This window comes from Rasamsonia emersonii, assembly GCF_000968595.1.
Source record: "Rasamsonia emersonii CBS 393.64 chromosome Unknown ctg1118621760210, whole genome shotgun sequence".
NCBI lineage: Eukaryota > Fungi > Ascomycota > Eurotiomycetes > Eurotiales > Trichocomaceae > Rasamsonia > Rasamsonia emersonii.
Genome location: NW_013563144.1, coordinates 38777 through 51956, shown reverse-complemented (window position 1 = coordinate 51956; position 13180 = coordinate 38777). Strand labels below are relative to the sequence as shown.

The 13180-nt window shown below is 50.3% G+C and overlaps 3 protein-coding genes across 3 annotated transcripts; all 3 read left to right on the top strand.

Annotated features, from left to right (window-relative positions):
• Positions 1-4241: 4241 nt before the first annotated feature.
• On the top strand, positions 4242-6284 carry T310_4993 (Uncharacterized protein; the record flags this gene model as incomplete). The annotated part of the gene is made up of 4 exons (XM_013472152.1): positions 4242-4394; positions 4454-4563; positions 4613-4650; positions 4696-6284. 4 exons carry the CDS (start codon positions 4242-4244, stop codon positions 6282-6284), a joined length of 1890 nt encoding a protein of 629 aa, XP_013327606.1.
• Positions 6285-7557: 1273 nt separating this feature from the next.
• On the top strand, positions 7558-9299 carry T310_4992 (Uncharacterized protein; the record flags this gene model as incomplete). The annotated part of the gene is made up of 7 exons (XM_013472151.1): positions 7558-7642; positions 7702-7831; positions 7878-8035; positions 8104-8402; positions 8470-8760; positions 8818-8949; positions 9024-9299. The coding sequence occupies 7 exons, from the start codon at positions 7558-7560 to the stop codon at positions 9297-9299; spliced, it is 1371 nt and encodes a 456-aa protein (XP_013327605.1).
• A 1368-nt stretch (positions 9300-10667) lies between these two features.
• T310_4991 (MFS transporter) lies at positions 10668-12296 on the top strand (the record flags this gene model as incomplete). The annotated part of the gene is made up of 3 exons (XM_013472150.1): positions 10668-10872; positions 10924-10986; positions 11038-12296. 3 exons carry the CDS (start codon positions 10668-10670, stop codon positions 12294-12296), a joined length of 1527 nt encoding a protein of 508 aa, XP_013327604.1.
• Between the last annotated feature and the right edge of the window lie 884 nt (positions 12297-13180).

Here is a 13180-nt window from a genome sequence, read left to right as displayed (position 1 = left end):
GACACCCATACTGACACTGGCAACAAGGAGGGCTTATAAAGGCCCAAAAGCCCTACGCAACTAGGCGGCCTGGGGCGAGGAAAAGGTTCAGAATGGCCAAAGATGGGATTAGGGACTAATAGGGGCTTCTGCCCAAGAATCGGGGTCTGTCATAGCCGAAAGGCTCGGTATGGACGTTAAACCTGATTATAATAATAATAATAATGAATGGATGAATGGTGAATGACTAAGATGGATAGAGGATACAGTGGGTCCTGAGGAAGCAGTCGCGCGCAAGCAAGTGCGGGCTGGGCCAGGCACCAGGGGAGCCCATGAGTCACATGATGGAGGAGAGGGTGCGTGGCAGGAAGAGATACCGGGCGTGGCGGGAACGGGCGGTTAGAGCGACGCGCAAAACAGCGTCGAATGTCGCCGTTTCTGGCAGCCGGCTAACCGTCTCAGTGTTTTATGGGGTAAAATATTAACACCTGAACCTAAAGTAAAATACTTTTATTACTATAATTGTTTTAAAAAAATAAAAAAAGACAAATTATTCCATTCCAAGACATGGTATGGAAACAATCAAGCATAAGCATAGATGCCAATACTAGGGTTCAACTATTACTGCTGTAATGAGGACGAAGCCGACTGTCGGCAACAGCAAGATTATAGCCAGCATGCTGTGTTCCCAGTCTTCTCGAATGCACCTCGACTGCGGAAGGTTTAAGTAGTAATATCATGATCTGAGTTGGATAAATCACCAAAAGTACCTAAATAAAATGGATGTAGTTCAGTTCAATGTTTCAGGATCTGCATAGCAACCACCAAATACTGGATCTTCTTCACTAATAGTCCCTCGCGACGTTCCTTGATAATTACTTGGCTTGCTTCGAGATGCTCCGCATGCAAAATTTTTCACTCACTTACTCACTCATTCCTGGCTGAAAAATGGTAGGCAGTGTGATATCGACGGCTTGTTGGTATATAGACATTGTCGAGGAATCAAAATCGTTTCTGGGCAACTTGGTAGTAAGATTGAAGAATGTTGTGTATTTATTTCTTTTTTCTTGGATGAATTCTATATTAATAGCTCTTGCTTGTGGTAGCAGTTTTAATAGCATTGAGGTTGATGATAAGGTTAATATTAGAGGAGAAGCTGCGCAATGCTGTTCTTCCCTGCGAGCTTTCCTCTTCAGCAGTTCTGCCATCTGATTCCAGCGGGCAATCTGAAGTTCTCATTAAAGTAGTGGTTCAGAGTGTACACTGTAGCCTTTTGTCTCGCTCAACAGACACGAGGAACATAGCTTGAGCCATCCCTACCTTATACCGTTTTAACATTTCATCTAGACAGTGGATTATAATTCCTCGCGAACTTGTGTGTTAACGCAGAGAATATGTAGCGCCCTGGCTATAAAGCAGTGGATCATCATGATGACTTTGATCACATATGCTTTAGTCATGCAGTTCCACTTCCATGACTGCTCTTTGAAGGCACTGGACAGACTAACCCTAAGTGCCCAGTTCTATACCGTGAGATCAAGAAGTATCGCCTCCTGCGCTTTCGGAGTTCTTATCCTGCTTGGTATCTAGGAGCATTGCTACGAATCCAGCATCTTCAAAATAATGGAAGTGTGCCTTTCGTTTGACGTCATACCTGAATATGTCGCTAAGGTAGACTACTCGTCCCTCTCCTCAAAGACAATGTGACTGGAATAATGAGCGTCCAGGCTGTCTAGTTCCTCTTGATTGTCGTCTAACATCTTGCTGATTTCCTTCTGATTTGACCTGAGATTTCCTAGCCGTGTCTTCAACGCCTGCACGCCGACTCTATCCTTTGATAGGCTACTCGTTGGTTCCTCTAGGGACTTTGAATTACGAGAAGGACAGACAGCGCAGTATTGAAGCGTAATGTATCTATGGTAGAGGGACATGCTTGCCGATATTCCTTTCGCGGAGTTTGTCTATCTTCCGGGGCACAGTCGGGCTGGCTACGTAGCCTGACTTGCAAGTTGTCATTAGGGACAGGTCAGCAATTGTAAGGTTTAACACCTTACAATGGTTGTTATTCCAAGTTGAAGAACAAAAGGATACGGATGTGATGGCGCGGTCAAACTGAATGCTGAGATAGCAATTGGTGATATTTTCAGGATCTGCCGGAGAGAGAGGTCAGTTGATGTCACCTGCATTGGCTGTTACCTTGGGTACTGTTGGCGAGAAAGTTTCTATTTCTGTAGTCAGTCAGTCAGTCAGTCGGTCAGGGTTACACGTATTAGTGCCTAGACGTATTCCATTATTCCTTCATTTTTTTGCTAAGAGATCTAGCTAGTACTCATTCATTCATTTTGAAACAAGAAAAAGTGTTCGAAGTCTAGTTGTAGAAAATAAAGATATTTCCAAAGTGGTAGGTTTATAAATGAAAGATAACATCACTGTTGACAGCTTTTATATCTATGTCCCTGCTACTACTATTCTGTTGTTTCGTCTTTGACATGGATAAAGGTGCTGACAGTGCTGTAGCTACGGATAAGTAGAATACGAAGACAGACGGACTGATGTTTCTGTAATTTAATTATTGCTGCTACGCTCTTTGATTTGGAATTCTCAATCTCAGCCAATAATCAGACGCAGACAGAATTTAGAAAGGGGGTGCAGGAATAGCAAATGTATCCAACTAACGTAGCGGAATCTTATAGGGAACTCAGAGGAATTGACGAGATTTTAGATACGTAATGTTTATCTTAGAGAGAGGTTCAAATTAATCAATAAATAATCACAGAATGAACGTTAGAGATTCATTGTTTCTATCTTTGGTTCTTTCTACAGCACAGAGCTAGGTAAGTGTTTCAGGTGAACGAATCAATATATTTTCATCAATCAATCTTACCTATTTAGCCAGAGACCAGAGCCAACCAGCTCCTAATTCAACTGCAGAAACGTTGGAAGACACCCAGAATGTTCGTGTTACCTTCTAACTAACTCCTTCTATCGAATTACATTCTGTTGGGCTATAGTAGCATCATCTAAGGATCACTAGGAATCACGCATCTTCCTCCGTAGCCTCCATCTTAGTCTCAATTCGGTAAAAGAATCATCTGAGCAAGTTAACGAGAGCCATTCATCGTCTCCGACCAGAGAGCATTTCGTTCTAACTTCTCCCCGTGTGGTCCTTGCTGAGTGGGGGTGGGGGCGGACACCTCGGTAAGAAAGGCGATGAACTCATCATATTAATACTCCGTATAATAATATTATACCGAAAACTAACGTGATCCTGTGGTCAGATGATCATGGTTGTGGTCTTTGCTTTTGTTGGTTTCAACTTTGTTTCGTCGTTGATGGTTGTACAGTACATACACCTGCCGAGACGATGATTCTCATGTTGAAGAATCCATGTATGTAATTGTTGTTAGGATGATCTGGTCAAACAAGACTATCTTAATGCCAGTTTCTAAGGCATTCTGCCTGTTCTTTAGTCATTCTTGTGATGCCGTAGAAGATGAGATGGCGAATGTTGCTCTGATCCATGGACGCAGTGATCATATCATCCATTATCTCAAATACCTCGAAATAAGCTAGAATAAAAATAGCAAGCCGGCGATCGGCGGCCGTCGATCCCTTCCCGGCACAACAGCGTTCGGGGATAAATAAGCATAGAATAATCACAGCCAAGCGCGACTAGATCGAGATGAAACGCGTTGAGCCCCACAGCAACGCAATCCCAAGGATTTAAATCATTTAGCCAGTGTGGAGCATATTCCCAGCTGGTACAAGATAGGGTTGTATCAGGATGCGGCGGATGGTTCGTTCGAACTTCGTCGATGCTGAGGTAGCATGTACTATGGATCCCAACGCTCCTTTCCCGAGGCTTGGTATTCTCGTCCTGTCAGCACTTTGGCTATTTTGCATGCTACCTCGCCAGATAAAGTCCCGTTTAGCAGTTCCACACGCGCTTCTGGAATTCGTCATCCCACCGTTATCCCACCCGGCTGGGACGATCCACCGTTGGGCCCGGGGGCTCAGGGGCAGCTCTCGAAGCTCGTCCAAGCAATATCCCACCGGCTGATGCGTCGCCATTAGTCCAGAGACATCACTTCGTCAGATAAAACAAAGTTAAAGCCATCTCCGCCATCCGCCAGCTTAACTATGGTTAATTGCTAACCTTCCTGCCTGTGGGGGCTCCCCCCACCGCGCTGGGTCAACAGGCCAGGAACTGCCGTCTGCCGAAGGAAGCGCAAGCAGTTGTATTCTTGCCACAGCAATCAGGCATGGCCCGGCGTGTTGGCTGCCTGGCCGCCGTGACTGGCTGCGTGCCTTGGGCCCCTTGGGGGCGGACGCTGAGGCTATACGACGCTGTACAACCGCCTGCCCTCGCCGCAGGACTCAAATACGAGGCCAGCAGTCCTCCAGATCGATCGGGCGTTCGCTGGAGCGGGCGTTCTTTTGTTGATCCTGCCATCGTGCCTATTCATCCAGCTAGCTGCCTGACCAGAGCCTCGCTGCCATGTCGCAGGGATCCGACGTCGCCGTCGTGAAGAAGCGCACGCGTGCCAGCCGGCCCAAGGTGCGGACGGGCTGCATCACATGCAAGTACGATTGTCGTTGTCGTTCGTTTCGATCTCTTGCTAAGTGTTCCTAGGGTTCGACACAAAAAATGCGACGAGACCAGACCGTACTGTAAGCTCTGTGCCTCTTAGTGTTGCGAACTTGCTGACGAAACAGGTCTCCGATGCACCAGCACCGGCCGCAAGTGTGATGGCTACCAGCAGCTGCCAACCAAGAATCGCTCTACGAATACTGCTGCTGTTGCTGCTGCTGTGGAATCTTCCTATGCTCCCTCTGTCGTCCAACGGAGGACGCCGCCAATGGCAGCGTCGTCATTCTTACCATCGGATTCCTCTTATATGCCTCCTGTAGACGCATATGCCACCCCTCTCCTCCACAGCTCGATCCCGGCCAACCCCTGGGACCTGACGGATCGCGAGCGCCGCTACCTCGACTTCTTTCTCACGCATACCGCCGTCCAATGCGCCGGTTATTTCCACGACGACTTCTGGTGCCGCCTCGTCCCGCAGGCCAGCGAGGTCGACCCGGCCATCCGACACGCCGCCATCGCCCTGGGCGCCCTCCATCGCAATTTCGAGAGCATGGCCTTCGACAAGACCCTCCGCGACGATGCGTTCCCCCTGCAGCAATGCAACAAGGCCATCGCCCTGTTGCGGCACCAGCTGGCGAGTGGCAACCGCCGCATGGAGACCACCCTGGTGACCTGCATCCTCTTGATCTCGTTCGCCTTCCTCCAGGGCGATGCCATCACGGCCAACTCCCACTACCATGTGGGCGTTCGCCTGCTGCGAGAATGGCAGCAGAGCGGCATGCTGGGGTCCGGCTCGACGTATTCGACCTTGGTCAAGCTGTTCGCCCGCATGGAGTTGTACCTGTCGACGTTCGCCAGCATGGACGACGATGATGTCTTCGCCGCTGTTGCCGGAGATGAGGAGCCGGTCCGCATGAGCTTGGGGAGCATCGACATCCCCGCGCACATGGACAGCCTGGACCAGGCAAGCAGTCTGCTCTTCAGCCTCATCAGACACGCCATGCAGAACGAGCAGCGGCGGCTGTGTCGGTCCCCGCAGGCGCGCCAGCTGGGCGACGACGTTCGAGCAGAGGTGGCCAGCAAGCTCGAGCAGTGGAACCGCGCGCTGAACATCTTCCTCGAGCACCACGCCCTGTCCCTCTCCGCCAAAGAGACCCGAACCGTGATCGTGCTCCAGCTCTGGAGCGAAACGGCGTACATTATGAACGCGGCCCACGACCGGACAAGCGAGATGCAGTTCGACGCGTTCGAGCAGCGCTTCCGCCGACTCGTGCGGCTGGCCGAAGCCCTGCTGGAGCCGGGCTGTCTTCGCGGAGGCGTTCGAACGACGTCAGCCGCCGCCGCCGCAGCAGCAGCAGCAGGCATCCCGACCTTCTCCGTCGAGACGGGGGTCATCCCGCCGCTGTTCTACTGCGGCTACAAGTGCCGCAACTGGTCGATCCGGCGGGAAGCGCTGGCGCTGCTGCGCCGGTGGCAGCGGCAGGAGGGCATGTGGCAGACGCCCGGCGCGGCCATCATCCTGGACCGGCTGATCGCGATCGAGTCGGAGGATCTGTCGCCGGGCGAGACGGTGCCTGAGTCTGCGCGCATCCTGACGGCGCAGATCAAGCTGTTGCCCAGCAATCCGCATATCCGGCTGCGGTACTGTCGGTCTATGAATCCGGACGGGACGAAGAATTGGCAGACGGAGTGGCTGTCGCAGCATATATACTAGAAGCAATCATCACTTTTTTCTTCTCTCTCTTTTCTTTCCTTTTGTTTTTCCTTTCTGTCGGAGTTCAGGAGTTCGCGATCCGGCGACTGGAGAATGTGGATAGGAGGCGTGGCTTTGACTGATATTGTTATCTTTTTCTTTGTTGTTCTTATTCGATACTCCCGCGTCGTGTGCCGTACGTACAGCATTCGTGTGCTAGTACATTACATGTAATTAGTGTAATTAATATACTTTTCAAACAGATATCCTCGAATGGATAAAGAATTTGTTCATTTCTTTATATTGTGTGGAATGGAAGATCTGAGGCACATACAAACATTCGGAGAAATGTACTGTACAGTACATAGGTGTATACTCTATACAGGACTGACACACATAGCCATTTCGGTGAAATGTTGGCAGTCACCGCCTGAGGCTAGATAGGCTGCCTGGCCTGCCAACATGACCCACAAGCATAAAAATAAGGCTTCTCTCTGCCTCGCAGATAGAGAAAGCAAGCATTTTCATGCCACCTCACTCCCCTGGCCGCTGAGATAAAATAATCGAAACTGTCTCGCCCTAACCATGCCGCAGCAGGTCTGGTGTTTTATGGAGAAGACCGTTGAACAGCAATTGGATGACTATTTCAAACGTTTGTCACAGAAAATCGATTTCAGCCTGCTGTGCATAGTAGACAGACAGACAGCTAGCTAGCTAGGTCAGGCTGCGCAGCTCTCACGAATCCAATGCTCTTGGTACCTTAACTGATGTCATAGCTTCCTGTCTTGCAATATCTCTCATCCGAGGTTATTGTGGACGTACACCTGTCTTCTCGCCTGACTGACAGCAATGCAATGCACCAAGTGGGGCCGGTCGACAGACAAGCTTGTTTAAGTTGTTTCAAGATGACACCGTTGAGGCTCTGACTGCTTTCAGGCACGGCTGTCTCAAGGTACACTGCATGTATGCGTTGGCCATCGCAGGGCTGCGCCAGCGTACGTATTCCACTGTAGTAAATTCCAGTTACGAGCCAATCATATCAGCAAGGCATGAATAATACATGTACTGTATTTTTTCTGTCCACCAGTGAGGCTGATACAGTAGACGAGGAGGAAGGATTGCTATTCGTGAGGCTGCTAGGCTGCGCGATGCTTGCTGCGCCTCGAATCGGGTGTTGACAGCTCAAAGTCTCACATGAGAGATGCTGTAGCACAATGCTCCTTCACAAGTTCATCATTTATAAACACCTCTCTCCAACACGACATGTGCACTCAGAATACGTACGCAGTCAAACATGGCGCACAGAAATAATAATGGACACACCGTTCAGAAAGACTTGGGATCGGAAACCGATGCGGTGGAAGTGATCCGCGAAGACGGTAAGAAGCACTCATCACCACACTTTTAAAAAGCTGGACGATGCTGACTGACGGCGAAGAAAATGGGAAATATTCACGCCACAAATCGACTCTGGACCATGAACTCCAGGGGAGAATGGAACCGGTCTTTGAGACCGGCATGAATACCAGTCTGTGGCAGACGTCGGATTTCTCAGCATCCACGATCATGTATGTATCTTATTTCCTCTCTCTCTGCTGCTGCTAATTCAGACAGTTTCGCATCCTCAGCCGCGCTTGAGCGCTGGCAATCCGCTTCTCGACAACATCGCCATTTCTTCCCCGCCGAGTTCCGGCCCGTCGTGTCGAAGGACTTGAACGGCCGGTTTGGGTGTCAGTACCACGAAGATGCTGCAGGACGGGTTTTCGGACACGGTCAGTTTCCTCCATCCTCTCAGTCAACTCCAGCTCGATCAAGATCAGCTAGCTCATTTTGATCACAGACTCGTGGAGCTGCTTCAAAATCAAGCAAGTCGCGGGCACCCGCAACCCCATCCGCATCACCTACCACTGGATGCAGATCGCGCTTTTCATCCGCCTGCGTCTCGAAGGCCATCTGCGTCGGCCGCTGGTCCTCTTCGTCAACTGTCCCGACGAGCTGAAACGGGGATTACAGGCTCGTCTGCCCAGCATCGCGGCGAACAATCCCTACGCGTGGCACGCGGCCTTTGTCCACGAGACCAAGCAGCTCTACGATCGCTCCATCTGGGCTCTGCGCGACCTGGTGCGCGACATTGAACTGGTAAGCTTGCTTCAGAAAATCACATCGACATGAAATTTGTATTTGTCAGCCTGCTAAACGCTCGCAGCAACGGAATGCACCGTTGAAGCGCGAACTGGATTTCCCTCTTCTGCACGACATCGGTCGACACATCATCCACTCGAACGAGACGCTGGCCGTCGCGACAAACACTGTCGAAAGCATCATGAACGACTGCACCATGTTCTACGACCAATGTCCAGCGCTGGGCAGCGGGAATGGAAGTCCAGTTCCAGGCCGGCAGGTCCGGCAACAGCTGTTCCTGGCCTTGCAGGAGTTGCATGCGCTGAAAGCGCGATCTGTCTCGCTTAACGAGCGGCTGCAGAATGAGATTAATCTGGTGGGAGAAACCCGCATGTCGACTTTTTTTTTGCCCTTACGAGACTGACACTCTCAGGCATTCAACATCGTCTCCCAGCACAACCACCAAGTCGCCGTCCAGCTAGGGGAGAATTCGCGGTCCGACAACGCGATGATGAAGACGGTGGCCATCGTCAGCTTGGTCTATTTGCCAGGGACGTTTGTATCAGTAAGTGTACACATACATACACATACACATACATGTACTGTATCTGTGTGTACATCATCTAACGCTGAACGCAGGGCCTCTTCGGAATGAACTTCTTCAACTTCAACCCCAACAACAACAACGGCAACAACGGCAACAACAACGGCTCCGCCTGGGTCGTGGCCGACACCTTCTGGCTGTATTGGGCCATCACCGTCCCATTGACGATCGCCACGTTGCTCCTGTGGGCGCTGTGGCACTACAATGGGCGGTTCCGGCGGATCGTGCGACAGATGCTGCTGCGATTACGGATCCGCCGGGATGAGGAGGAAGATGGGTTGGAGGAGGGTCCGAAGGACAGTATTTGCTAGGTGTCCTGCGTCAGAAGTCCAGCTATACATGTATTTGTGTGTACGTGTGTATGTGTCTGAAGACTTGTTGGCAGCTGGTCTGTCGAGATCTGGATAAAACGTATAAGAGTAATATGTGCAGGAGCAATTGTTTAATTAGTACTGCAATTTGTAGTTAGAATAGTTTAGTTGAATCAGAGAATTTTTTTTTTCATATTTTTTTTAAAAAAAAACTTTATTTTTTAATAGTGCTATAGAACATTCACGTAAACCGTAAAAACCCTTCATATATGTACATACATACATACAGTACTGTCCTCACTTTCTTATTCCTTTTCTTTCTCTTTTCTATACCACTGCATCGACAAGTCCCTATTATCCATATCATACGAGGGAGTTACCAAGATATATCCCATCTACAACACTCCCTCTCCACCATACTGACTACATCTTAGTGCTGAACACTCCATCACCAGGGATCCAGACCAATCCACGTGGATTAAGTGTGGGCATATTTATTCAGCTGACGAAATACGGGCAATAAAGCAGAATTGCACCAGTATGACAATGATACCCCTGTCTGTCCAGTATAGCCTCACAGAAAAGGAGCTAACCGGAATATGTATAGAAGAGCTGTGTTTGGTGAGGTATCACAAGGGGAAAAGTCTGACGAATGTAGTCTGTTCAGCCTCGTCAAAAGTCGAATCAGTTGATAGGTCGTGTGGGTTTATGGATAACTTTCTCAATCACGTTCGGATGGCATTGCGCCTCTATATCGCATATTCTGGTTTTGATTACAAGGCAAACTGCTGAAGAAAAAAAAACCTATGGGGTTGCACAATGGATAATTGACTAGACACGACAGGCAGATGAAGAATATCCCTTCTGGGAAGCAAACAATCGAAAGCTTCTTGGCCAGAATCTAGAACAGAATTGCCAATAATGAATAATGGACGATGTTTGTTTCTGCTTGCGGCTAACCCCCGCATTCCATCTCCATCTCCGCAATCCTCTCCATCCATCTCCATCCACTATTGTAACGCTGTTACCAAGCCAAGAACAGGCCTGTCTTACTACGCTCAGACGCTAATACCCCGTAGTGATGAATTAGTGACTTCTCGATGCAGCCATCTCCAGCCACCTTATCAAGCTTCCCCACAGTTTCTGATCATATCCATGCTAATTAACATGTGCAGATAAGCGATCTGCCCGCGCAAGATAACAGCCATGCGACCAGTGATACGATATTGCTTCCTAGCTGGTCTGGGCGACTGCCAGCTTATCATGGCAGGCTTGACAGCTATTTGAACCAGTTCCCCTCCTGCAGACGATCCGTCACTCCAGTCTGGTATCGAGTCGAACAGTTTCAGGCTGATTCCTGCGATCACCATGGAGCATCCACGCCAGAATACGCATACAACAACAGAGGCGAACGACTCTAAAGTCGGCTTCCAGGCAAAAACCCACGATGTCGAGAGCAGCATCGCCGCCGTCGACCCGTTACGCGACGTCGCGCGGGTGATCGACCACAAGGCCGAACGGGCACTGTGTCGCAAGTTCGACTTTCGTCTTCTGCCTGTGCTGGCTTTTATGTGTATGCTATTCCACTAGATTGCTTGTTTCGAGGCCACACTAACGCAGGCAGATCTGTGCAATGCGCTGGACAAGGGGAATCTGGGAAATGCAGAAACGGACGGACTCAGCGACGGTAAGTAGAAAACAAATTCGATTAAAAAAGCAGAATCACTGACTACATTAGATCTGCACTTCTCCAACAACCAGTACAACCTGCTGCTCTCCATCTTCTTCCTGCCCTACGTGCTCTTCGCACCACCCTTCGCCATGCTGGGCAAGCGCTTCAGTCCCGCGCGCGTCATCTCCGGCATGATGTTCTGCTTCGGCTGCTTCACGCTGCTGTCCGCTGCGGCCGTCAACTTCGCCGGCATCTTCGCGCTGCGCTGGTTCCTGGGCATGGCCGAGGCCGCCTTCTTCCCCCTGGTCATCTACTACCAGACCACCTTCTACCGTCGCGGCGAGCTCGCCCGCCGCCTGGCCATCTTCTACGCCGCCTCCAACATCGCCAACGCCTTCTCCGGCCTGCTCGCCTTCGGCGTGTTCCAGATCCGCGACCGCAAGCTGCAGGGCTGGCGCTACCTCTTCCTCATCGAAGGCGCCTGCACCGTCCTCTTCTCCGCCTTCGCCTTCTGGTATCTGCCCAAGAGTCCGCAGGAGGCGCGCTTCCTCACCCCGGACGAGAAGGCCCTCGCCTACCACCGCATCCAGGTCGATTCGAGTGCCGTCGTCAACGAGAAGTTCAACCTGCGCGAGTCGCTCGCCATCCTGAAGCGGCCCACCACCTACGCCTTCCTGGCCATCGAGATCTGCCTGGGCGTGCCGCTGCAAGGTGTCGCGCTGTTCCTGCCGCAGATCGTCGCCCGGCTGGGGTACTCGACGGTGAAGACGAATCTGTACACGGTGGCGCCCAACGTGACGGGCGCGGTGATGCTGCTGGTGCTGGCGTTCTGCTCGGACGCGACGCGGCTGCGGTCGCCGTTCATCGTGCTGGGCTTCCTGCTCACGTTTTGCGGCTTCATGATCTACGCGGCCATCAACGACGTCGAGAGACAGATCCGGCTCGCGTACTACGCCACCTTCATGATGACCTGGGGCACGTCCGCCCCGTCGGTGCTGCTGAGCACCTGGTACAACAACAACGTCGCGCACGAGGGCCAGCGCGTGCTGCTGACCAGTCTGGGCGTGCCGCTGGCTAACCTGATGGGCCTGGTGAGCAGCAACATTTTCCGCGCCAAGGACAAGCCCAAGTACATGCCCGCGCTGGTGACGGTCGCCGCGTTTGGCGGCACGGGCGCGCTGCTGGCCGGCTTGCTGGGCTTGTACATGTGGTTCGACAATAAGCGGCGAGATGCCCGGGCGGGCGTCAAGGTTGATGCCCGGAATGTGCCGACGGAGCGGTTGCGAGATGGGCCTGCGACGCCGGAATTTCGGTGGTTTTTGTAGAGATTTGAATTGACTGAGCGCTTAAGATGTCATCTCGCAATAGATCTATCTAATTGTAGTTATCTACGGAACTATTACTCTTATTTCCTCGAACTAAATACATCTACCATATAATAAATAGTTAATTGATATAAATATACACAGAACTACCATCCACACGTACCATCTGCACACTCACTACTGCCTACGGAGTAGACACGTACTGTACTCTTGACTGCGTAGTAAATGAATTAACTTCCACTAGTATCAAACTATCAAAATAAGATTAAGCGGTTGATTCAATTGATTGATTTGATTGACGATGTCCCTCCCACCCCCACACAATACGTGGGCAATTGATCCGCGTGCATTCGTGGGGGGGATACATACTTCTATAGGCACCAAGCACATGTCCACGCAACCTTGCCTAGACGTATGAATGTACATACAGTACATGCATAGGTACGATTATGCCTATGCTAGACCTAAGGTATGTGTAGTCTCGGGAATTATTTTTCCATGACTATTGATTGGTGACTTGATGTGATTAAATTCGGAGCAATTAACAACTCGCTGAATCGAACATAACATCAGATCATCGGCTAGTCTTGGTCCTGGTCCTGGTACTGGTCCTGGTCATCCACATTGAATGGAATGGATTCGATTCGATTCTGATTGATAATCTCTCCTTCCTTCCTTTTTTTTTCCATTTTTTTTTAAAAAAAATTAACGCTTGAGTTTCTTTGACGTACTATGCAGTACTAATTAATCGATCAATATTGGCTAGTTAGTCAATTACAGTGGATATTAAGTTGGGAAGTTGGTTAATTACATACACAGTTCATGAAGAACAGCAACACAGCATCTGAGAGGAATAATATATAGATTCATAGATTCATATTATT